The sequence below is a fragment of the Petromyzon marinus genome, chromosome 17, assembly GCF_048934315.1.
Source record: "Petromyzon marinus isolate PM22_M1 ecotype Great Lakes invasive population chromosome 17, UKy_Petmar_22M1.pri1.0, whole genome shotgun sequence".
Taxonomy (NCBI): Eukaryota; Metazoa; Chordata; class Hyperoartia; order Petromyzontiformes; family Petromyzontidae; genus Petromyzon; species Petromyzon marinus.
Genome location: NC_133683.1, coordinates 11,280,780 through 11,294,184, shown reverse-complemented (window position 1 = coordinate 11,294,184; position 13,405 = coordinate 11,280,780). Strand labels below are relative to the sequence as shown.

The 13,405-nt window shown below is 47.0% G+C and overlaps 1 protein-coding gene across 2 annotated transcripts; it reads left to right on the top strand.

Annotated features, from left to right (window-relative positions):
* Positions 1-80: 80 nt before the first annotated feature.
* LOC116943348 (protein FAM76B-like) lies at positions 81-12,938 on the top strand. Of its 2 annotated transcripts, none has more exons than XM_032956171.2 (9): positions 81-3,343; positions 4,356-4,420; positions 5,888-5,942; positions 6,134-6,289; positions 7,800-7,954; positions 8,291-8,374; positions 9,040-9,175; positions 9,329-9,430; positions 10,015-12,938. In XM_032956171.2, exons 1-9 carry the CDS (start codon positions 3,263-3,265, stop codon positions 10,102-10,104), a joined length of 924 nt encoding a protein of 307 aa, XP_032812062.1. In that variant the 5' UTR covers positions 81-3,262; the 3' UTR covers positions 10,105-12,938. The 2 variants fall into 2 exon arrangements, with proteins under 2 accessions (XP_032812062.1, XP_032812061.1); XM_032956170.2 differs by lacking the exon at positions 81-3,343 and adding an exon at positions 3,415-3,725.
* Positions 12,939-13,405: the final 467 nt, after the last annotated feature.

Here is a 13,405-nt window from a genome sequence, read left to right as displayed (position 1 = left end):
ATCGAAATCGATTCCCGCGTTAGTTATAAAGCCAAAACGCGTTGTCGCGAATCGCCTGAGGCATCGACTGCTCGTAGATTCTCGATTCGACACGTGTTTAGACCGCAGTGTGTTTTACACCGCCACTGTACACGTGTACAGTACGGCTTTTTGCCACTCCACTGCTGGATAAGCGTTCGCTGTGCAGTAACCTTGTGTTGAATAATACCAGAGTCGAAGCACATTCGTAACGGGTTACACCGCTGCGTAGTCTATGCATTCGCATTACTTTAGACTGTGCCGATTCGTTCACCCCGCCACAATGCATTTCGTATGGGTACTGTCTAAATGTGTCCGCATCTCAAGGCCCCGCACATAAACCGTGGGTATATTTATTTTATAGCGTAAGAGGCAGTCATAGGTTGACGCGAAGGAGATGGAAGCTCTTGGGCGTGTGAGCAGGTGGGATGGGGAGGGGTGGGGAGTTCCAGACCTTAGGGCCAGCAGAGGAGAATGAGCGACTTCCCACTGAGCGGCGAGCTGTGTGGTAAGGAAGTTTTGTGGATGCGAGAGACGTTGCGCAGATGCAGGCACGAGGTCCTGCGTAGTTGGAAGATGCGTGTTTAAATGGAACGATCAGAGAGCTCCGGGGATCTCGGTTTTTTTTTGCTGTTCGCCAATTGTGCTGAAGAGTTTGGGAGGCGCACGTTTCGACCGCAGTTTGTTACGGAGAGCGTCGCTTTGCCGACAACTTCAGTTTTAGGTTAAGAGTTTGCACCAATTCAACATCGGTTAAACGCCACCTCCCAATAGCACGGTTGGCTACGTACGCTGCGAAATAAGTTCAACATACGTACAGCCTCTAAGGCCACGTCAAGGCAGGATGCGAGAGTGGACGGAGTCGATTGCGATGCCGAGCTGGCCTTTGGCAGCATGGAAATGATGATCGACATCACAGCTGCAGAGGTGGCGCTTTCTAAGAAACAGGAGATAATTTTAGAAGAGCAGGGGACCTAGGATGGATTATTGTGGCACACCCACACAGCACTGGAGTTTCTCAGAGGCAGTGGTGCCCTAGTTATGGGCATTGAAGGAGCTGATTGAGGTCTAAGGGCAGGAGAGGAGTGACATGGAAAACTCCTACATGGTTATGGAGAAAGTCAAGGAAGATTGAGTGGCAGAGAGACCCAAGTTGCTCAATGTTCAATCATGACCCTGTACTCGTTCTGGGCGACTGGATAAACGGGACCATCGGTGTGACAAATCAAATGAATATAAATTTAGGATGTCCAGGAGAGAACCGTGGTTTGAGGCGAGAAGTTCATCTACCACACGTAGGAGTCTTTGAGTATAATTTATAGAAGAAACCGGATTGTACTGGGTAATAAGAGACCACGGAGAGATGGGAGTGCATATATGTAAAGTCCTAGGAACAATAATCCATTGTAGGACTTCTTAGGGGATGTAAATTATGAGCAAACCTGTGAGTTTTCAGGTCCATACGGCGTACAGCCGTTACAATACGGGCAAAACACACGTGTTGGTGTTTCTCTCCTTGTGATGGGACTTTGTAGGATGAACGTTGATATTAATAAAGGCACGGGGTTACCAATAAGGTCTGTACGAAGATAGGCACTGACAATAAGGAGTTCACAGGTATGTATTAGGGATGTTGGAGGCCCACGTGGGGTTTTTTTCAGGATGGGAGCTCAGCAGGCTTGAGAGCTTGCATGAGATGGAGGCATTGTACCGTAGCTGTGCTGTGATTCATCCATTATTGCAAACATGATGCCTTGAATAAAGGTGTCAGTTTGTGCCAGTTAAAAGGGTAAAACCTATCCCTATATCCAGACATATATGAATTAGCATATAAAGCGAACATCGATTTGTCGCGAGTGCGATTCCATCCGTATATTGGCGCATTAGAATCGATGCGCAAGGATTCGAATATCGTATATTGAATATCCAACACTACCAATCTACAAACATATCGATTCATACGTTTGTAATTACAAACATACTTTCCAGCGTAACCCCCTCATTTAATTATCTAAAACGTAATATTTCTAACGGTGTGAATAAAAAAAACAACGAACATTCAAAGGAAATTTGTTTTAGGGGTCAATTAATTGGGAGTCACAAAACAAATCTGGAACACCCTGTACTTATACCGTCTTTGTACAGCACGGTATATAGTTGGAATCTAGAATGTCCTTTTGAATCTATGGAATCTACACAGGCGTTCATGAATAACAATATACACGGTATAGCATCTGTAGTGATGTGACTCTCTTCTCGTAAAATATGAATGGATGATTTTTATTGGTATTAAAAAAAACACTAGTAGCACGTGCATTAAAGACTGTTGTATACATTTGTCAAGTAATTTGCACTAGAAGTACAATACAGCAAAGCAAAAATAATGAAAATGCAATAGAAAAGTTACGGGAAACTGAATACCGTGATAATCATCAAATCGTAACCATCTAATATCGTCTCGTGCATTTGTAAAACACCTCCTGGTCGACTAAGTCTCTCCCATTGTCTGTCGTCGCCACACCTTTAATAATAATTTTAATTTATCATAGTGCATTCCATCCTAGGATGCATGGAAATCAAAAAATAAAAACAACCAGGTCAACCGACCAAACTGAAGAGTGAAGGCCACTTTAAAGAGACGGCTTTTCAAAACAGACTTAAATATACCTACCGACGCTTGGGTGCCACGCGAACAAAAAGCCGGGTCGCCAAAAATAGCGCAAACTAGAGACCCTGGGATTGCTGAGCAGTTGGAGATCAGAAGATCTTAAGGACATTGATGTAATATATAATTGTACTAATTCCTGCAAAGTGGGGCGGCGAACCCTTTTAAAGCCGAATACGTTAATAACAGCATCTTAAAATAACTTGGGTTCTGGAAGCGCCGTCACCTCTCATCCCATTGCAACTTTGACAGCCCTGTGTGTCCGCTTGGCCGCCTTTAGCACGCCCGGGTGAACTTTAAAAACCCGGCACCTCCGTTTTAAAACAACACACACACAACAATCGATTCCTTCGCGATTCCTTCCCAGCGTCTCTCAATATGCCGGGGGGAATCGATCGTCTCCAGACCTGAGAATCGATAGTAAGGGATCGCGGCGTCTCCGCGGTTGGGCGGTGTTTGTGTTGTTGCTGGTGGCGTTGCTGCTGGTACAAGTGCCGTGTGGTAGTAAATGTGCGCGGTCCCTGGGCTCGGTCGATCCCCTCTCGTCTCGCTGCCACCACCGCCGCTACCGCCGCCGCGATGTCCGCTCTGTACGCCTGCACCAAGTGTCACCAGAGATTCCCCTTCGAGGAGCTCTCCCAGAGCCAGCAGCTGTGCAAGGTGCGTGCCGGAACGGGGGACACGGGACGTCGGGAGCGGAGAGAGTACCCACATGGCACAGGAAGTGAGGGGAGTGTTGGGAGGAGGGGAGGGGGAAACGAGTTGCGAGTTTAGAGAGGGCGAGGCCTGCGCTGCTGCTGGAGCCTTGGGGCCCTGTGGGATGAAGTTGAGGGACACGGGGGTGCGGGATGGGTTCGAGATGATCTCGCCGGGTTCTTGGTCTCGATCCGAGAGTTTTCGATCGTCCTCCCGTCGATGCCCACCCAACGCTGTCTCTGCTGCGTGGTTTCCACCTACCCCCCCCCCCTCTGCCCGCTCCTTTAACCGAGGGAAGAGGCGAGCGCTGGGAGGGAGATTTCGGAGGAGACGGGAAATGACGGAGGTTGAAAACGCCGGCATCGCGCCGAGAGCGATGGCATTGGGAAAGGGAGTGAAACGTTCGGAACGTGCCAGGGGGGTGGCTGGAAGACTCGCAGGAGGGACACACACACATACACTGGGGATTCAGAGGGATAACGGGAGACTGAGAGGCAACTGCTGGGATCAAAAAGGAGAAAACGGCGGGTTACGGAGAAGAGCACAGGGTTGCCGGGAGGGTCGGGGAGATTAAGGGGAGCACGGGGAAGTTATGGGATCAAGTTGATTTTAGTGGAGTCAACTTTTGTCGTGCTCTGTTGTTTATTAGTACCCGCCAGAGCACAGCGTAATTGCCACCACCGCCGGCTAAGATGTTTGCCTAAAGCTCGTTTGAGCATCAATGACAGATTCGTTGAACCACCCGTGTCCTTAACGATGTCAGCATGTGTTCTCATGTCGTCTTTGTGTGGTTTGTGCTACTGAAAAGAGCCCGTTGTCGCTGTTAACAACGGGGGTTCTTAGACACAGGCCACGCAGGAAAAGACCAAGGGGCTATGCGGTGCTGAGGGTCCCGAAGGCAAGCTGAGACGACCCCCCCTCCTCCCCCGGCTGTGATGTTTCACCCACTTGGCCCCGTGGTTTCCCCCGTGTGCAGGACTGTCGCATCGCTCACCCCGTCGTCAAGTGTACCTATTGCCGCACCGAGTTCCAGCAGGAGAGGTGAGCTGCTGTTGCTGCTGATGCCTCGCGTCTCCATAAACTTCGGGGAGCGGAGAAGTGGCTGAGAGCTCAAAGCACACCGCAGGCACCGCTGAGATGGAATCTGTGCCCTCAAGTACCTAGCGTCGGGAGTATAGCGATGAAGAGTCAAGCACTTCCAACCACTGCTCTGCCTGGCTGCATGCCATTATTAGTACGCTTATGTAATAGGCCACACCGCAATATGTAACGATTTGGCGATTAAAAAGCGATTCTCAGCTCAACAGAATCTCGCTTTCCCGACTGAACATGAGGCGGTGCGGGATTTAGTTGCACTTCCCACAGCCAGTAGTGGAAATTCCGTGTTCTCTTGGAGTGTCATTCACTGCACATCGGGTGACCACTTAACCTTAGACCAGGATAGAACTCGTAACCTTTGGATTGCAAGCGTAGGCAAGTGTAGTGCGCCAATCATGGTACCATTCAGATATTTAATAGTCCATAGAACAGAGTTGATTTTTTCCACTTAGGGGGGGATAAAACTTTAATAATAGTTTCCAGTCCTTTGCCAATTCATTGCTGGATGAAGGCCTCCCCTTGCCGTGTCGGTCACGTGGGTTATTTGACCATACTTCACAATAATCGTTGCAGGTTGGTGAAGGGGGGGGGTTATGATGGTTCAGATCACTTGTACTGACGAGTGTAGTGAAGTATGGTCAGAGACAATCATTGACCGAAATGCACGGGGAGGTATTTATCCACCAGTGCATTATAAAGGGAAGACTTATTTTAGTGGCACTGAATTCTTTATATGTCCAATAAGAGTACATTAACATGTGGTCCCTTTTTAAATAGTCTGAAAATATCTATGATTCAAGATCTTTCAAAAAAAGCTAAAAATGCAAAATGTTGGCCCTTGTACTTTTAACAGCACAGCAACGTGACTACGTTTGTACAGTCAAGTCCTAAACACTCACCATCTGAGTCATTTACGAAGCCTTGCAACAGGAAACTGTTAGGTTGACTTTTTCAGTCGGTGAGCCAGAATGGTCATTGTCTGAAATGTTGATCTACTGAGTAAATTTATAAGGACGTTTAAATATTAATGTTATTTTTTATTAATGTGCTTATACATATAGGACCACCAAAATCTCTTAATTTTCCTAAAGTTTTGCCGCTTTGGGCAGACCCAACAAGTGAAATATCGAGCTTAATGAGTAAAATATTTGTCTTGTATTATTATAATAACAATAATTATATAACAATTATAATAACATGTAATCAATTATAATAACATGTGGGTAAAACACACACTTATTTTTGGCAATTTATGGCTTAAAATATGATTCAGCCAGTGGAAAACGATGTATATGATATCTTTCAAAATATGTGGAAACCGGCTGTCTGCCGACACTTGAATTACCCCCAACATCTGAGCTGCCGGCTGGCTGCCCTCAACATGTTTTGTGTTTGTGTGTCTTTTTATAGCAAGACCAATACCATCTGCAAGAAGTGTGCCCAGAATGTAAAACTGTACGGGACGGTATGTTTATTTTTACATTGCTCCCACGTATTTTTTTGCTCCCATTTACTTTCGGTAAATTTTGTGCGGTCGAATGCTACGCTACGAAAATAGTTGTTGTGGTCATTTGAGTCGGGACGCGGTGTTCTGGGCGGTGATGAGTGGTCGTGAATCGGCGTTGACGACAGCTTGTGCTCGTGTGGTGCACGCAGCCCAAGCCGTGCCAGTACTGTAACATAATCGCGGCGTTCATCGGCACCAAGTGCCAGCGCTGCACCAACTCGGAGAAGAAGTATGGGCTGCCCCTCGCCTGCGAGCAGTGCAAGCAGAGGTGCGCCTTCGACCGCAAGGACGACAGCAAGAAGAAGGTGCGGCCGTGCTCTCCGCGACACCTTTCGATTATAATATGAATTAAAAACTGGAGCACATGTTGCCGACGTGCTCCTACGCAGTGTATCTAACAAGACTTTGATGCGGCGTTAAAAATAATAATAATAATAAATTGCAGTCATAGTCAAACATGCAACTGAGGCACTCCAGTAACAATATTCGTTGACAAGAAGCATGTTTATATTTTCCCTTGCCACATGAATTTATTGCCATGATTCAGGTCAACAAATACATTCAATAATTTTTCCTCTATTAACTCTTTTGGTTTAGTAACATGAGTGCGGCCACTCACTCCATCACGCCTTCACGTACAAGTTAAAATGGGAATATATATTCACTCGTTTTCTTTGTTATCTTGAATGGAAGACACACGACAAATAAACATTAAAAAGCGGTTGTAGATATGTACTGAAGCTACTGTGATGTAAGGGTTGGCACACTGAACTTCAGCTGAAGTCCATATTGCAAGGAGTACATCATCACACTAAGTCCTATATCGCCAAGATTAAAGCTATTTATTTGGTAGAATCTTCCTTTATCACTGTCTAATTACAGGCAAATATATGGTAGGGTAATGTCTTGGTCAGTGGCCCTTATTCAGAAGGTAAGTGTTAATGAGGAAGGTGGTGATGTTTTGGGTGTGTGCGCATATACCACTGTCAGCGAGGTCCATTAATGTTTTATTATCTTCGAAATATTCTCTCCACTGTGTGCTCGTTGGTGGAGCTGTAGCACAGTGGTTTGTGCGCTGCGCTACGAGAACCCAGAGCAAAATCCACACACGAGGAAATTACATATAAAGGTTGCACATGAGTTCACAAATTCACTTCTGGACTGCCATGTTCTGACCACTTTGTAGCACAGCGAGTTAGAGGGTGTTTCAGATATGTGCAATATACTTATCCTTGCCTCTATATTCAGGCATGCGCCACCATGCTCAAGTGTTGTAGTTTCCTCTTGTCTCTGCGCTATGTTGTATGTGGTGTGCTGCGTGAACTGTATAGCTTTGTGTATGTGCTGGGTTTTGTATGCTATGCGCTTTTGTGCTGTGTGCTGCACATGCTGCATGTGATGGGTGTGGTTGCGTGTGTTGTGCTGTGTGATCTGCACATGCTGTGTGCAGCGTTTGTTTGTGCTATGTGTGATGCTTATGCTGTACGTCCTGTGGACATGCTGTTGTTTCTAGGTGGGTTGGAAGCTGCTGTGCTTTGCATTATGTGTGCCTATGTATTCCGCGTGTGCTGCATGTATTATGTGTGATTATATTCTGTGCTGGTGTCTCTGGGTAGTTGGAAAGCTGCTATGCCGTTGGTGAGTTGTGCTATGTATACTCTGCATCTGCTGCATGTACTATACAGGTGCTGTGTTCTGTGCTCCTGTTTCTAGGAAGATCGGCAGCTGCAATGCCATGGGTGGGTTGTGTCACGTATACTCTGCATGTGCTACATGTACTGTACAGGTGCTGTGCTCTGTTTCTGCTGTTTGTAGGTGGACGGGAAGCTGCTGTGCTGGTTGTGCACGCTGTCATACCGCCGCGTGCTGCAGAAGGCCAAAGAGCAGCACCGAGGGCTGGGGGCAGCGCAGCACCGCTCCTCCCAGGACGAGCGGCATGGGGCGCGCAAGGAACAGCACACGCACCGACAGTACGTGTAGGACTCACCGTACACGAGCACATACAGAGACCATACTGTACACAAGCACACAGCTCACACAGTATGCATAGTACACACCACTCAGCCAGTGCACACAGTACACTGCACATAGCCAGTAAACAGAACACACAGTATGTACAGTGCACACAATGCACACAGCCATTGCACACAGTACGCGCACCGCCAGCAAGCATAGTACACACCGTATACAAGCATGCAAAGTACATATAGCGCAACCAGCACACACAGTGCACACAGCACACACTGCCAGTACGCCCAGCACACGAGTATAACCTACATGTGTGTGCCGTGTTGTGACGTTCTCAGCCACAAGTCTCCTGGCCCTGCCTCCCAGAACGATCCCCCGCAGAAGAAGCCCAAGGTGGAGAACAAACCCAGCAATGGAGACAGGCGAGCAGCCCCCCTGCACCCACACAGGGCTCACGTGCCCATCCACGGAGACACCTGTGCTTGCAGATTCAATACCACACAATACTCGTCCATGCAACGCATTGCAATATTATACAATACTAAACTGCACGCTAATGTACGGTACGATGCAATACTATACAATGCAATGCTACACAGGACAAAACAACACAGGTGCAAGGGTGTGCGATGTGCAGTGTTGTGCTGCTGTGAAAACCAAAGTGGACGCGACCTAAAGTGAACTGAAGCCCTGGCGAAACGCCAGACTTGGGGTAACGGTAGGGTCAGTGGCAAGGCTGGTGCCAGTGGCATGTTAGTTAGGTCTACGGTTAGGGCTAATAATAGTGACTGTTAAGCTGGTTGATTAGGGTTTCAGTAAGCATTTGTGGCGGTGTTGGGTGGTGGGTGAGTGCTCTGAAAGGCACAAAACAACTCGTGGCTGGTTGGCACGATGGCTGGCAAGTCGCTCAGGTTAGGTGCAGGGCGAGTGTTTGGTTTATATTTGGCTCATGCACTCAGCCTCCCACACCGCTTTCCCCTCCTCCCCGTGGATCGCCGCGTCGCTCGTCAGCGCGAGGCACTGTTCTTTCCGAGCATCTACTGACGCTCGGCCGGCCGCTATTGCGTGTCACTCGTGCGTGGTGCAGCGTATCCGGTGACGCCACCATGGACTCGGCGAGCTCGGACAACTTCATCCTGATCACTCAGCTCAAGGAGGAGGTGGCTCTGCTGAAGAAGCAGCTCCAGCAGAAGGAGGGGCTCATCCTGGAGAGAGATCGCAAGGTGGGTGGCACCGCTCGCCACCGCTCCCCTCGTCCTTTCCCCCACCGTGCTTGCGGCGCGCGATCCATGGCCATCTCTCAGGCTCCGCTGGCTTGCGATGCTGACTTGTGTCCATGTGCCTCTGCCTCTCTGTGCGTGTGCCTGCGTATGTAGCTCACAGAGATCAAGGCCGACTTCCAGTACCAGGAGAATCTGATCCGAACCAAGATGAACAACATGGAGCGCACGCACAAGGAATCCATTGAGCAGCTCCAGGTAAGAAATGATGACGGTACATGCATCAGCCTCCCTCCCTCAATCCCTTCCCCAGTCATAATGCCCTCAGTTATAGAGGTGGTTGGGTAACTCAAGGCACTGGTATTGTCAGATCTTTGAGCCAGTAGTGCAGAGGTCGTGGGTACACATTCGTGTTTCAGACACCTGTGATGTATGTATGTTGAACTTCTTTTGCACCGTACGTAAGCCAACCGTGCTAATCGGAAGTGCGGGGATTACACTGGGTTCCCATGTGTAGCGAATTTATGGCCTCGGCCTGGTCATGAATGACGCACAAAAACCCAGTGTACTAAGTTTGATTGCCAACCATTGCTAGCATCGGTGGCACATGATATCTGAACTTGTCACAGGCTCTCCCCACTCCCTTCTTCCCACATTGCCCAGCATTGTAAAGTGTGGTCAAACAACTGTGACTATGGCAAAATAACTCCTGTGAATAACATGGCATGGGTTGACCTTCATTCAGCATTGGATTGGCAAAGGGCTATACGTTTGTAAATATATGATTTGATCCAAATAACAGGGTTTGTCCTTTATCTTTTGGTGTGTATGTGTGCATTCAGTCTAAGAACCGAGAACTCATAAAGCAAGTTTCCAGCCTATCCAAGGGCAAGAAGCTGGATCGAGCCCCTGTAGGGACTTCATCGCCATAATCTCTCCCTCGACCAGAACCACTCCTCCAGTCACCTCACCCCCTCTCCTGCCATCCAGGAATTTTATACTGCAGCAGACTTGTGCGGACTTAGGGAAACCTTCACAGTTCTGCACGGTGCGCGACTATGCCTTTTTATCGACGAAGCCACACTTTTTAAACGCGAGTTATCCACGTTTGAACATGCTTCGCCCGATTTTTACTTTGTGTAACTTTTTACTCAAGGCAAGGCTGTACAGTTGGGGGGAAGGTGATGATGTTTTTAACTCAAATCACGTTTTTATACGAGCGACTGTTTTTAGTTGGTATCGTGACGTCAGAAGGAAAAATGCAACACAAAAATTAATCAAACGGATACCTCTCATCTTGAATGAGACTCGCCTAGACTGTGTGTCGCCCACACTGTTCAGGCATGAGTTTCATAAAAGCATTTAAGGCAATGATCTGGTGCACCATGATCATACTCGGGGTCAGTTATAACTACAATGACATGAGTACCCTCAGCTGAAATCACCATTGCATTTTTATTGCAATTTTTTTTACAGAATACACAATTACAGTTGTAATTGATTCTAGGTTCGACCATAGTACACTCGTGATGGCGCTTGAAGTGACAGTTGTAAGTGCGTGAATTGGCACCACGGCAACATTACAATAGCATTGTGGCAGTGTGCCTAACTGGCACAGTGCTCTCGTAGGGATGGAGTGGTGGCGCAGTGGTTAGTTGGCACACTGTTGTTAACCTGGTGACCCGAGTTCAATTCCTGTCCATGGCTTACCTCAAGTGGCAAGTGATAAATGTACTGGCCCTGGCCTCCCACCTTCACCAACCCACATTGACAATTGTGGCGAACTAGGGTCAAACAACCCCCGTAATGCACACGACGCGGGGAGGCCTTCATTCTGCAGTCGATTGACGAAGCCAAAGGGCTGTACACTTCTCATTAACATTCAATCATGTGTTGGCCAACCCTGGGGCACATAGCTTAGGTGTCTGTCTACAAGGTAGGTGGTGGTTGTTTTTTTAGGTTGCAGTCTTAACGCACGAAGTGACAGACAAGCTGGTTAAGTACGTGGTAAATGGATGTCCACTGGCTATGCAGGTTTCTCGTGTAACCAGTGGCATTTCGAGGAGTGCCTGGATGTGCAAGGGAATTTAGAAAACAGTTGTCCACAGTTGAGAAATAATCTCGGTTGATGGACAAAGGAGGAATCCATTTTCATCTGTTTTACCCCTGTGAAGAATTCACCTGGAATGCACCCAATCTCAGATTTCGGACGCGAAGCAGGTTTGAGCCTTGATAGTGCTTGGATGGGCGACAACCATGCATAAATAAAAGCTGTAGGCTGTTGCGGGGTTACGTCTTTGGAGGGAGGAGGACCATAAATGTACTATACTCTCCAACATCTTTGCTCTCTGCATTCAACACACTGATAAGTGGTGAAGTATGGACTGTCAAATAGCGCCCATGACCCTGCAGAGTGTGGGGAGGCCCTCATCCATTCGTGGATTGACAGAAGGGCTTTACATATACATTTGTGGTGGATAAACACCCATAGAGTGTTGTACAGTGTTCATATTTGTTGGTGGGCCTGAGCCACTGGTGGAAATCCATGCTTACTATAGCAGGAACCAGTTTCTGCAAAGGCCAGTGAATTTGCTGAAAGTATTTTCAATTAATTTATCTCGGGAGGGTTGAGGATGGTGGGCCAAGTCGACCCCCAACTGAGATTTGAATTGAACCTCCTTTTGAGTTGGTCACCCTACCACAGCCATGCAGCCAGATATTCGTATGTAAGAGGAATTGTCATGGTATGATTGGTAGATGTGAGTAGCCAGATGAGAGTAACTTGGCAGTGGTTTTAGTGCAGATGGACTATAATGTGCTGCTGTTGGCCGGCCCTATGTCGGTTTTTCAATGTACTGACTGTATTTCTGTTTTGTATTCATAACTTTTTTGAAATATGTTAATTTCGGCATGCTCTGATTTTGTTTTTAATGCTGCGGTCTATAACGGTAATGAGTTGTTCATTTCAAGGGTAACTTTTATTTGAAAGGCTTATTTTTTTTTCCCACCAGCCAGTTTGATATTGTATTGTTTATTTAAAGCTTACAGGCAGACCTCGCTTAGCGCTATGCTGTCGAACGCCGATTCGTTATAGCGTTTTTTGTCCTGGAGAAACTTTCGGCTAAAAAAAAAACTAATATCTAAAAAGCGTGTAGAATGAGAACAAGCAGTGCTGACCGAGGAAGGGCACCCGCCTCCATATTTGTTTACATTCAATGAGAGCGATGAACGCTCTTGAGCAAAGCAGCGGTCGCCAGTATTTTTTTTTTTAAACCACACCCGTCCACCGACGTGTTTTTATTTCGCCTTGGTCTCTCTGCCTTATCGTCTTTTTTTGTGAACATTTTTGACCCATAATATCTGGAAAAAACGTCTTGCGAGTGTTAGTGCCGGAAATGTCACCAAAGTGTCACTTTGGATGCTCAAAATGCAAGTTATACGGCGGGTCCAGGTGGGTGAGCGTCAGGTGTGTTGCACTGGCGAGTCCAGTACATAATGATGTAATACAAATATTTTTTTACTTCTAAAATAATGTGTACTCTCTATTATCGCTATTACTGAAACCCCAATGAAGCCTTCATTGATCATACGCAAGACCTAACGCTGTCAGGAATACATCCACATATATACGGTATAATAATGACCCCTTTTAGCGCTCATTCAATTCGCGCTCCCTTCTTGGGCACTAAGCGAGGTCTAAGTGTAATGGTTTTACTCTTGATGACCTGGGAATGCAGATAAGTTCGCAATAAACAAGGGCATGGAATATTGTGCAGTGTGGTTTGTGTAATGTCATTTCTCCCTGCTTTTTCAACATTTTAAGTTTTATTTCTCCATTGTATTCAAATTGCACTGTCGATGCCATGTAATGAGACGGATACATTTCAGTGAGGATTTCTCCCAGCGAGCAGCGGTACATCATCACGTGACAGAGAATGGAACCTGAAGTTAACTTCGCCTCTTCAGAACGAATAATTAAGTCGCTTCAATTCCCTCGACCACATGAGTTGGTGCACTTTTTATAGTTGCTGCAAAACATTTTCATCACATGCCAATTTTGGAAAATAAACATTTAACAACGGTTCTGTGCAATTATTGGTGACCGGACTGAGACCAACTCGATATACTGGAGAATTTGCTTAAATCACAGGTGGCTGAAACCCAGTTTTTAATCCAGGATTTTACAAGTGCTGGCTCTGTTTTTGCAGTCTTAGGCTCCCAAGTCGAGCAATA

Excerpts from the sequence above, each read along its gene's own strand:
- LOC116943348 (XM_032956170.2), top strand. The coding sequence starts at position 3,504 with ATGAAGTTGAGGGACACGGGGGTGCGGGATGGGTTCGAGATGATCTCG. Across the intron at positions 5,943-6,133 it reads ATGTAAAACTGTACGGGACG|CCCAAGCCGTGCCAGTACTG; the intron begins GTATGTTTATTT and ends TGGTGCACGCAG. Across the intron at positions 9,176-9,328 it reads TCCTGGAGAGAGATCGCAAG|CTCACAGAGATCAAGGCCGA; the intron begins GTGGGTGGCACC and ends CTGCGTATGTAG.